The sequence below is a fragment of the Octodon degus genome, unplaced genomic scaffold (genome assembly GCF_000260255.1).
Source record: "Octodon degus isolate 3935 unplaced genomic scaffold, OctDeg1.0 scaffold00134, whole genome shotgun sequence".
NCBI lineage: Eukaryota > Metazoa > Chordata > Mammalia > Rodentia > Octodontidae > Octodon > Octodon degus.
In genome coordinates this window covers 2623412-2634502 of record NW_004524710.1, presented here as the reverse complement: position 1 = coordinate 2634502, position 11091 = coordinate 2623412, and the positions used below count along the sequence as shown (strand labels likewise).

At 43.0% G+C, this 11091-nt stretch overlaps 1 protein-coding gene and 1 non-coding gene across 4 annotated transcripts in view; both read right to left on the bottom strand.

Annotated features, from left to right (window-relative positions):
• The window catches only part of CUNH8orf37 (chromosome unknown C8orf37 homolog), a 26258-nt gene extending 25338 nt beyond the window's left edge, over nucleotides 1–920 (bottom strand). For all 3 annotated transcript variants that reach the window (XR_002818099.1, XM_004641296.2, XM_023701390.1), the window contains exon 1: nucleotides 82–920. Coding sequence is in view for 2 of the 3 variants with exons in the window: in XM_004641296.2 (XP_004641353.1) it covers nucleotides 82–251 (170 nt within the window). In the remaining variant the exon portion in view is untranslated. The remainder of the gene's footprint in view (nucleotides 1–81) is intronic.
• On the bottom strand, nucleotides 708–789 carry Trnas-aga. Its single transcript has one exon. It is a non-coding gene; the product is annotated as a tRNA-Ser (tRNA).
• Nucleotides 921–11091: the final 10171 nt, after the last annotated feature.

The following is an 11091-nucleotide window of genomic DNA, read 5'->3' as shown; positions in this document are numbered from 1 at the left end:
CAGGGGGCGGGGGCGGGCCGGGGCCGGGGCGGGGTCCAGGGCCGGGCTTCACCACAACAGCCCACCCGCCCGCCCGTTAACCTGAGCGTCTCCTTCGCTTGGGTTCGATTCCACTCGTTGTTCTGAGTCGTCCCGCCGGTGCCGCCGCCGCCGCCGTCATTGGGCCGTTTGTCCAAGTCCAGTCGCAGTGGGTCGGGTGTGAAAAACTTGGATTCGACTTCATCCAAGAGCTCGTCCAAGCCCTTCGCCATCTTGAACCATGACGTCTCGCTCCACCTCCCGCGGCCGCGCGGTGCCTGGTGGTTTCCAGGGCAACGCCAGGACCCGGCGCGAGCGCGCCCGCCCGCCTGGTTCTGCGCACGCGCGAGCCGTTCCGCGTTCGGGAAGGCTGGCGCGCTCCTCGGCTGAGGGCTGGAGCCCGGCGCGGTGGGTCCGCGGGCTTGGGGCTCTTTGCCTGCCCTGCGGTACCAGCGACCCGCTCCCAGGCGGTCTTGGCCCGTTCACTTTTCTAGTGATATCTCGTCCCATCTGTCTTTCCGGAGTCCAGGCTGTGATCACGAAGTCTTTCTCGTTCTCTTATCCACTGCTCGTTTTGGGTCCTTTTCTTAAATGAGGTCTGCTAGTCATTCTTAAATGCTTTAGATTATTTACCAAAGGTACGGCTAATTCGCTGTAAAAGAGACAAGGAAAAAATTAAAAAAACTATACGTAGTCGGCAGGATTCGAACCTGCGCGGGGAGACCCCAATGGATTTCTAGTCCATCGCCTTAACCACTCGGCCACGACTACTGCTGATGTTAATTTTGGCAGGAACGTTCTATGTAGACTCGGTGCAGAAGCGTCAGCTGCAGTAAAATACCTTCGCATCTGGTGGAAAGCCATCCTTTGGCTGTTCAGTCTGATAAGGGCACGTTTCATTGTTAATGACTCTTAATAGTTTTGGCTGTTGGAAGAACTCTTAGAACATATCCGAACTCCATCTATTTCGTCAGAAGAAAAGAGTGCTAGTCGAATTCCGGGAGTGAAGAACGAGACGGGAGCTCGAGACGGGAGACCGCATGCGCGAGAGCGCCTCGGTGCACCTACCTACCTGTTTGCACCGGGATGGAGCCCTTGCGGGCGGGCCAGTGGGAACTGTGGGGCGGAAGATCAGCCCCGCTCCTTTGGCGAGCTTTTGAAGGAACAGCTCCTGGGGCTCGATTTTCACCCATTAGGAATCCACGTACTGCTGCTACCTGCCGGTTTAAATTTACTGTGCACGGCGAGACGGCCCCATTGTGCCTTTACAAACACTACCTTGTAGACGTGCACGCATGATACAAATCTAAGTTACTCAATAATGGTATTGGTATAAAAACTCTCCGTGGTCTGGCTTCTGCTTTGAGTAGTATTTATTTCTAAAGAGCGACTAGCAAAGAGATTTTCATCCTTGGAAACTGGGGAGGGCTTATCCAAGATATTATCAGTTTCATTTATATGGTTTGTTGTTTGTTCGGAATAACTTTAATGTCCCAGAAGAAAAACATGCAGGGCAGGCAAGAGCTTATTCATCAAAAACTTTAACTTTTGATGAATTTGGGGAGCCAAGTATTAAATGTAACTATTAATAAACTTAAATTAAAATTTACAATTACATTAAATTAAAACTAAGTTAAAACTAAAAAATCTCGCAACATTATTTCACTCCATTTTACTGCTATGCTGCTGAGATTATTTACATCTATTGTATTTGGAAATTCTATACAATAGGTTGCTGTTGTGTATCTTCCCTTCATTAGGTGATGTTGCTTGGGAAGTTTGGTATTGGCCATAGAGGACATATGTATACCAGGGAAATTGCATATGCTTCAAAGCATGGCTTTAACCCTAAAAGGTAGTTATCATTTATTAGCACACCGCTAATACTATGATTGAATCTATTTTAAATATTCTTAGGAATGCAATAATACCCTTTCCTGTGAGGTTGCTCTGGTTATACCCCCTGCACCTTTGTTTGAACTATTAGAATCCTGGTTTAGCCATTCACCAATTGAAAACATTTTTTTTTTTTTCTAAGAAGCCTGGCCGTGTGATTATATTTGGATCTGGTCTCCAGCAGAAAACCAGGAAAAAGCATCTTGAGAAAAATTGTGCTTGCAGCTTGACTCTAGCAAATAATGCATATTACAATTCCATTTGACAGGCTTACATTACTAATTTGATTTTTCTCTAGAAAAAGAAATCTGAGAACCCCTTAGATTTGCAACGAGCAACTGGGGAAAATACAAGAGGAAATGTTTCTGGTTTTCTGTGTTTTGTTTGTGTGAATATTAGAAAACATTTGAGCTTGTTCACTCTTCCCTCTGTTTTAAAAACAGACTATGATAGGAAATAAAGCCATGCTGTTAAGTTGAGCTGTGGTGAACTCAGGTCAATAATTTCTGACATTGCCAGTTAAACAGAAGACCCAATGCTATTATGGGGGGGTACTGGACTCTTTTAGAATATTTTGCTGAGTTTACACACCTATAATATTCAATAACAGAACTTAGAAAAAATGGGGTATGCCTATGAATGTCCATTTTGTATCTGTGTATTCAAAGTGGTTGGGATAGATAGATAGTTGCATTCTCTTAATGAATAGAATGATTTGTTCTAATGGTGTTTGTAAATAGGATGACAAGTCTGCATCTTGTACAGCAATTAACCACTAAGAAGAATATATGCAGAGTAATATTTGTTGAAACTGTACTTCCGATTTGATTTGAAACTGTCTCATTGCTATCTGTTTATCAATAAAACTTTGAAAAAAACCAGACTATGTGTGGATCATTCAAATTGGAATTATGAGAATTTTGTTTACAGCTGTCAGCTCTTCAGTGAATCTCCTGATCTTTTGACTTGCCTCAGTGGCAGCCAAGTTCAGTGTCCACAAGGAGAAATGCCACATATCACAGAGGTTGATGTGATGGGTACAGCTGTGTGATGAACTCTCAGATGATTAGCATATTATTAAAATCTCCAGATAGCAGGAGAGATACCTGGGAGCACGTCAATGGACACCAAATTATGGAGGTGGAGTCGCAAGATGAATGTAGACAGGGCTTCCCAAGACTACTACGTTCACGCAAATCATATTAGAAGTCATATTAAAGTCATAATTTTTAAAAATTTGTGTGATACATTCTTTAGATTGAACAGTCTTGTTTTAATCTCTGTAATTGTTAATATATTTACACAATTTGTTAATCCTTGTCCCTTAAGACTTTCCCAGCCTTAGAAATTATGCTAAACATCAGATGTTTCAGAAAAGAGAACTCATGAGTACCTTCAGATACAATTATTAAATGTGAAAAAGGAGCGTGCTATTACTGTAATACAGAACTTAGTATTCCAAGCATTTTGATTTGATTTCTATCTAGATGTTCCCCCAAAGCCCCACTCACTCATAGCGGTGGGTGCATCATAGGGTGTGATCCTTATCCGTGGATTTGCCTGAGCCAACCAATTGGTAGAGGGGGCTCACCCGGGGCATCACCTCCTTTCCTCCTCTGGAAATCTTCTCTCAGCTTCCTGACTGCGAGGCCATGAGCTGATTCTCCTCTGCCCGTTCCCTCTGCCATCCCACCCTGCCTTGGAGTCAGTTGGCTGTGGAATGAAACCTCCACAAACTTAGAGTCGTAATAAACCTTTGCTCCTTGGAATAATTGTGGATGTTGGACATTGTGTCTCACGGATGTAAAAAGAAAGACAGCAAAGGAGTATTTTACAGAAAAGGTATCCAAATTAAGAAAACAGAGCCTTGTGTGCTTTTCTAGATAACTGAAAAATGCTCTGAACCTTTTTAATGAAGTAGAGGTGGTGTCTTGGCTTGAGGTTTTGCATGGGAAACAGTACAATACAGGACATTTTATAATACAATTTTCTGATGAATCACCCAAAGAATCATGTACAAGGACTGCAGGAAATCTGTCCACACGCTAAAAGACCAAATAATACAGCTGAGGGCCTGGATCCTAATATCCTGCATGAGTCCAGCTGAAAACCTAGAGCTCATAACAATGACTCCCACAAGTCCAAATGGAGGCCTAGAACCCATGACAAAGTCTCCTGCAGGTCTGTTTCAGGGATTTGTGCTGGAAAGGCCCAAAGGTCAGTCAGTGGTGGGAGCCAGAACATCTTTGCCAGTTGGATGAAGGATCTGTGCTAGCAGGCTGAGGGATCTGAACTGGAGCCAGGAAGCAATGCTCAAGGTAAGCACCAGAGCGCCCCCAAAGGTGCTACAGCCATCCTCAGCAGCAGTGAAGTCCGGAGCTCTTCTGACAATGAGGAAAGTTGAGTTCCCGTCAAGAAAGCCAACATGACAAACTTCTCCACAAGGCTGAGCAGTGCACCATCTTCCCTTCTCTCTTACTCTTCTCTCCTTGCTGGGACAAATGCCTGACACTCAAAATGAGGGAAGGAAAGGTTTATTTAGCTCACAGTTACTGGAGGTTTCAATGTTTAAAATAGCCTGAATTATGTAGCGAGACCTTGGAGCCTTATTTGCTCAGGAAAGAGGGTCAGTGTTTTGTCATCTCCAAACATCTCCTGTCTGCCTGAGGTGGCCTCAATCACAGACCCCCCTCCCCCGCGCCATGCTACAGGATCTGGAGGAGAGGCTGGGCCCTACCATGTCCAGAATGATGGCTTCCACACCTTAGAGAGACCGCAGGCTGGAGGAAAGAGAGCCCAGTGCATGCTGCCAGTTTAACAGTTTGGTCTGTCTGGCCCCGCCCCTCGAGCCCCGCCCTGGTCCTCTGGCCCCTCCCCTCAAGCCATTCATTGCTCCTGGAGCTGGGCCTGCCCCATGACTTACATGAAGTTTTGGGGGGATAACTAGACACAAACCATAACACCCTCTGTAGCCAAGAAGCAATGCTCAAGATGAGGACCAGAAAAAAAAAAAAAAAAAAAAGATAAGGACCAGAGCTCCCCCCAAAATGAACAGTCATTAGCAACAATAGCCAAGTTTATCAGGAAAGCCAGCATGAGGAGGCCCTCCAGCAGCTTCCAACAGCCTCTCAGCAGCTTCTCCGGCTCTGCCTGCTACGCGGCTGGCAACAGTCCTCAGGTGGGCCTCCCACACTGGTCACCAGAGCACCACGCTAGTTCCGTTCAGCTGGGTGTAACAAGTTGACCACAGGTTAGAAATTCAGTACAGGTGGTGATGTAGCTGGTTCTGTTTTCCTCTGTAGCTAGAGCAACCCCTTCTGTTACTGGGTGTTTTATAGCTCTCCTGGCTATCTGCATAATGAATTACAAGGCCTCTTTAAGTTCCCATGCTTTTAGGTTTAATTTTCCCTGCCCTGCTCTTCTCTGCATACCTCACAGGCCTGCTAAGCAAAGTCTCACAGCTGGGCAGTGGCATTGGTGGCAGGGAGGCATCCTCCTGGAGCAGTCCCAAGCCTCCTAGCACCTGAGGCGGAGGAAGACCCAGAATAGCACTGCAGCAGCTCCAGTTCTAAGTGGTCTCTGAGTTAGGTCTCAATGTCATGTAGGTAAATTCAGTCCAGAACATGCAGAATCTTTATTGGAATTTGTACATTCATCTCTCACAGCTGTGGAGAGTTTAGACTAATCACAACTCTCACTGGGATACTATCATCTTGGTAATTTGAAAAAGGATCAGGAGCCTGCAGGCTTGGAACATACTGAGAAAACTCCGGCTCTGAAATGCTTCATCGCATGTGGGGGACACCGCGTGCTGCATCATCACAGAAAGCTTAACAATGCTGAAATCAAGTATTTCTCTGGCATGATTTCAAATGGTTTGAGAAATCTGAGAGCTTTTTTTTTTCCCCTACTGCAAAACAGATTCTTTCCTTTTCCATCAACCTTGTTGCTGTCAATGTGTCCAACGTTAGGTGCCAGAAACGAGCCCAGCCTCTAATGATAACAATGCCAAGGTTAACACGGCCACCGGGGGCCCTCTCAAGAATCGATTAGTGTATTTTGATCCACAGACACGTTCTGAAGGTGTGCACGCCCCCAGGCTTTCTAGTCCCAGTGCATTTCTCTTCAGCAGCTGGGATAAAACCTGTCACATTCTGCCAGATCTTCTCATGCTCTGGGGCCCCTCAGACACCATTTTTCATTGATCCTGAGCGCCCATATGGCACGGCTGGGCTCAAGGTTGGTATTTGGGAAGCAGCTTCTGACAGTGCGGAGGCCCAGTGAGCTGCAGCCATTTGTTCAAAAGGCCAGGACTCACAGATGTGCTATAAGGGTGCAGTGTAATTTTTGACTCCACCCAGATGGATGTTATATTTTATCACCATCTGCATAGCAACCAACAAACAGACCAGTCTGTGGAGGCGAGTGCTAATGTATGTGCCTCAAACCATCAACTCTCTGAGGACTCAGTAGGCGTTTTTAGTTCTACAGGCTTTTGAACGTAGCCCCCTCTTCCTCTTTTTTTTTTTTTTTTTCTTTTTAACATTTAGAAAAATTAAATCTGATTCAAGAAAATGAAAAAAAGAATCAGCTAGGAAAACAGGGGTATTTCAGCTGGGCATTATATTAAAGGAGAAGTGGAGACCAAATGGGTGGTTGTGATGGAAACGGCTCACAGGCCTGGGCTTAGTCTTGGTGCCTGCCGGGCCTCCATGTCCCTCACTGGCCTTTTGCCTCCAAGGCGTTCTAAGCAGGTCCATTTGCCCTATTCCTGAGTCACTATTCCACATCCCAGTGAATTTTTAGGGCTTTAGTAAAAATATCTGTTGGTATTACCTTATAGTGAACTGCCCAAGGAATATTTGGGGGCTAGGAAGTACTATAGTAAGTGTGTGTAAAACTCATTTTATAAATGAGGCAATTAAGGTCCGAGAGGTGAAATTATTTAGCAAGTCTTTGATTCTTTGGAGAGTTTCATTGTACCATTCATTTTGTTATCTAATGTTATCATTTTAGTTATTCTGGCTAATGCCATTTCTAATATCTTCCAGATTGATCATGTAAGATTTACCGTATAGGTTTAATGTTAGATTAACATATTTTGGAATCTTTTCAGGCTTGGATTAACGTTAATGAAAAGATCTCTCAACCTCAGCTGTGATGGCCTGTGCCACTCGGATATACCCACGGCTCTGTAGCTTAGTGACTGCACCTAGACTGCAGGTGTGGGGACGCAGCTTCTGAAAGACAAGGAACATAAATCATGCTGTGAATGGAGGGAACTGGCATTACTGAACCACGGGACTGAATCCTTCCACAGCACCGAAAGCATATTTTCTGGACTTTGGTTTCTTTGTTCTGAAGCTCATATCATCTCTCTCTTGTTTTTATTTTTTATTTTTTATTTATTTTTTGTTTTTTTTGTTTTTATTTTTTAAAGAAAATAAAAAATAGTAAAAACATTAGAAATGATACAGAATTTTACTAAACAAAATAATATGATTTCAACAATGGTTATTATATTGCATAATGTTGTCTTCAAATTAGTTGTTTAAGGGCTGGCTAAATAGCCCAGCAGCTTAAAGTGCCTGCAAGCAGGCGCAGGGGGTGGAGGCTCGATCCCTGGGCCTGCTGTGCTGGTCCTGCCCCCAGGGTGCACTGAGACTGCGATTGAGACTGGGCGTAATGGAATACCCATTTCTGACGGGACTAAACAAAAAAAGGCAATACAAAGGAAGGACCATTTTGTATCTGTATATGCAGAATAGTTAGGATAGATATACAGCTACTTTCGCTTAATTCAATGAGAAGAAAGATTTGTACTAATAGTGTTTGGGCAGAATAGTCTTTCTGCATCTTGTACTACAGATAACCACTAAGAAGATAGCAATGTACAATGTATTAATTATTGAAACTGTCCTATTAATCAGTTTTGAAACTGTCACATTGATATTTGTTTCTCAATAAAATATAAAATTAAAAAAAAAGAGACTGGGCGTGGTGGTGCGCACCTGTAATCCCAGCTCTTGGCAGGCTGTAAATAGGCATCTCACTATGAGTCCGATTTAGTAGTGAGACCCTGGACACCCTGGACACCTTTCCCTAAAAAAATACACACACACACACACACACACACACACACAAAATAACAACAACAACAAAAACCCAAATTGTTTAGGTTACTGGATATAGGCATACAAAATTGGTCAAAAAAGTTATAAAAAATAAAAGGAGAAGAAAACATTTTTTTTTTTAAAAATTAAGCATTAACTATTGTTTCTTTCAGTAGACCAGCAGAAATCAGCATTATAGTAATCGAAGGTATCCTGTGTATATAGATAAACATATCTTTCCCCTCCTTTCTTTCGTTTGTGCTTTTCTACATCCCAGTGGTTCCTTCCATTTGAACAGATTCTTTCTCTTCATACCTTTCAGATCATATTTACTCTTTCAGCTTCTTACATTAGGGAGACAGTATGATGTTTATACATGCAGGCCTCATTCATTTCACTTAGGAGGATGGTCTCTAGTTGCATTCATTTTCCTGTAAAAGCCTTGAGTTTGTCTTTTTTTTTATAGCTGAGTAATATTCAATTGTGTAAAAATACCACATCTTTTTCATCTATTCCTCAGCTGATGGGCATTTGGGTTTTAAAACTCCCGTCATCTCTGACCACACGTGGCAGGTTCTAGAATCCATGTGTCATTTATGTTTCCTGCCTTATCTGTAGCTACTGAACTAGTTTCCAAGTGTTGGCTGAACCCACCAGCTCCTGAGGCAACCCAGAGTTTACTTTTTCCCCATCCTGGCTAGATCTCGACCAGCTAGGCCTGGTACCCAGCAAGCAAAATGTCACAACATTGTCTTTTCCACGAGTCCCTCTGTGATGGTTTTTATTCTACTTTTAGATTGAACTCTTTCTTTACTTGTTCTAACTTTCTCTGAGTCCCAAACCCTTGCATAGGGGTATAGCAGTTTTCTAGGGCTGTCATAACAAATCAGGAGTGAAAATAACAGAAATTTATTCTCTCAGTTCTGGAAGCTAGAAGTGTGAAATCAGGGTGTGGACAGGGCCACCTCCCTCGGAAGGCTCTAGAGGAGAATCTTCTTGCGTCATCCAGCTTCTTGTGGCGGTGAGAAGTCCTTGGTGTCCCTGGGCTAGTAGACATACCACTTTATGCTCTGGCTTTGTCTCCATGGTGGCTTCTTCTCTGTGTATCTGTTTTATGAGGACACAAGCGACTGCACTTAGGGCCTAAACAGATTATTTAGGAGAGCTCTCCTTTTAAACTTAATTTAAATCTCATCCTTAATCTTATTTCCAAAGACTTTTTCTAAATAAAGTTAGAGAGTAGGTTCCAAAGATTTGATCTGTTTGCCTTTGAGAGGATGACGGAGGAGGGGCATTTTTCAGCACACTATGAGGGCCCAGACAAACTCCTGGCCTTTGCTGGCTTCTCTTCTTGGGCTACTGTCTCTCTCAGTGCTGGCTAAAAGGCTGTATTTCAATATGAATGCACCTGTCTGGAATCAAACTGTTCTTCACTCAACTATGAGCATCTTCACAGCTCACATATTTGTGGCCTTTCTTAGGCCTCCAGCTCCAGTCCCTTAGGTGTAAATTGTACTAGGCCAGACCCAAACGTGCCTGTGAACACTGTGACTTAGCCAGATGGGCCTTTTCACAAGTGCAGGTCATTCCTTCTAACCTGAGCTGTACTATGATGGTTCATCCTCTTGTCTGTCACCGTTGAGGTCCCTGAATGCTGCATGGCACTAATTGTATGGGTATAGTGGACTCGTGATCAAAACATAATTTTCTGGCTGTGGGTATAGCTCAGCGGTCTAAGCACCTGCCCAGGCAAGCTCAAAGACCCAGGTTCAATCTTTGGTACCGCATGCTGTGCCAGCCCTATCCCCAGGTGCAATGAGCCAGCCACCAAGACCTGGAGTGCTGGCACATGCCGGTAATCCCAGCACTAGGGAGGCTGAAACAAGATGATCGTTGAGTCCAAGCTGTGTAGTGAAACCCTGTATCAAATACATAAAAAAAAAAACAAAACCCCCCATAATTTTCTGAGTTCCTATTCTGAGTTCTTTATAGAAGTTATTTTTTTCATCATCATAGCTGAAGAAATTGGGACAGAGAAGTAAAATTATTTGCCCAAGGTCCTAAACGCTGGATTTTGCAGTTGGGCCTAACTGAAAAACTCATTTTTTTTTTTTTTTTTGACTAGGGCACTATTCAGGGCACTATAATTCATGTGTTTAAAAAATTAGTTATCATGTCGTCTCCCCTTATTAAAAGAAAAAACTGAGACGAGGGTAGGAATTAGCTTTATGTGATTTTCTAATGACTTACAAGGACTGCAGAAAGATTTGCTCAGGCAGACAACTCTTAGTTTTTGTAGCGCTGTGAATCTGTTGCGTATGCTAAGAAAGCTTTGCTCTGAGATAGCTCAGTGGCATAAGTGCCTGTTCTGGCAGGCACAAGGTCCCAAGATCTATCCTGGGTACCACATTGCATGCTGGAGTACTGGGGAGCTAAGACAGGAACATCACTAGGAGTCTGAGCCGCATAGCAAGATTCTGTATCAAATTAATAAATAACTTTTTTTAAAGCAAGCAAGCAAGCAAGCAAGCAAGCAAGCAAGCACTTTACTACTGAGCTACATCTCCAGCCTATGGACAACTTGATTCTATATTTTTTATCTGAGTCTGAGAGGGACCTCAGATAAGTTCAGATCTATGAGTGTGTACAAGTTTATAATGCAGCTGGAAGCTTGCATGCTAATTCCCAACTGCACGCACAGTTTGTGTGTACTCTCTCAACATTTTTATTAATTATTGTAACTGTTCTACTAACTTGTTTTGAAACTGTCTCATTGCTACTTCTTTCTCCATAAAATTACTGAGTTTTATTGAAAGCCAGCATTAATGTTCAATTATTTGTCCAATCTTGCAGACCTATATCTGTTAATCTGAGCAACAAATTTAACAATAAAATATGTAATACAACAACTGTTGCTAATTTGCTATTCTTGTTTTGAAAATCTATACCATATGTATTGGTGTATATTACTGTTTCTGTCTTCTTTATTGCTTGTTTTTGTTTTTACTCTTTAAAATAAAATAAAATTAAATTAAAAAAACATTTTTAGTAACCATATTGTGTA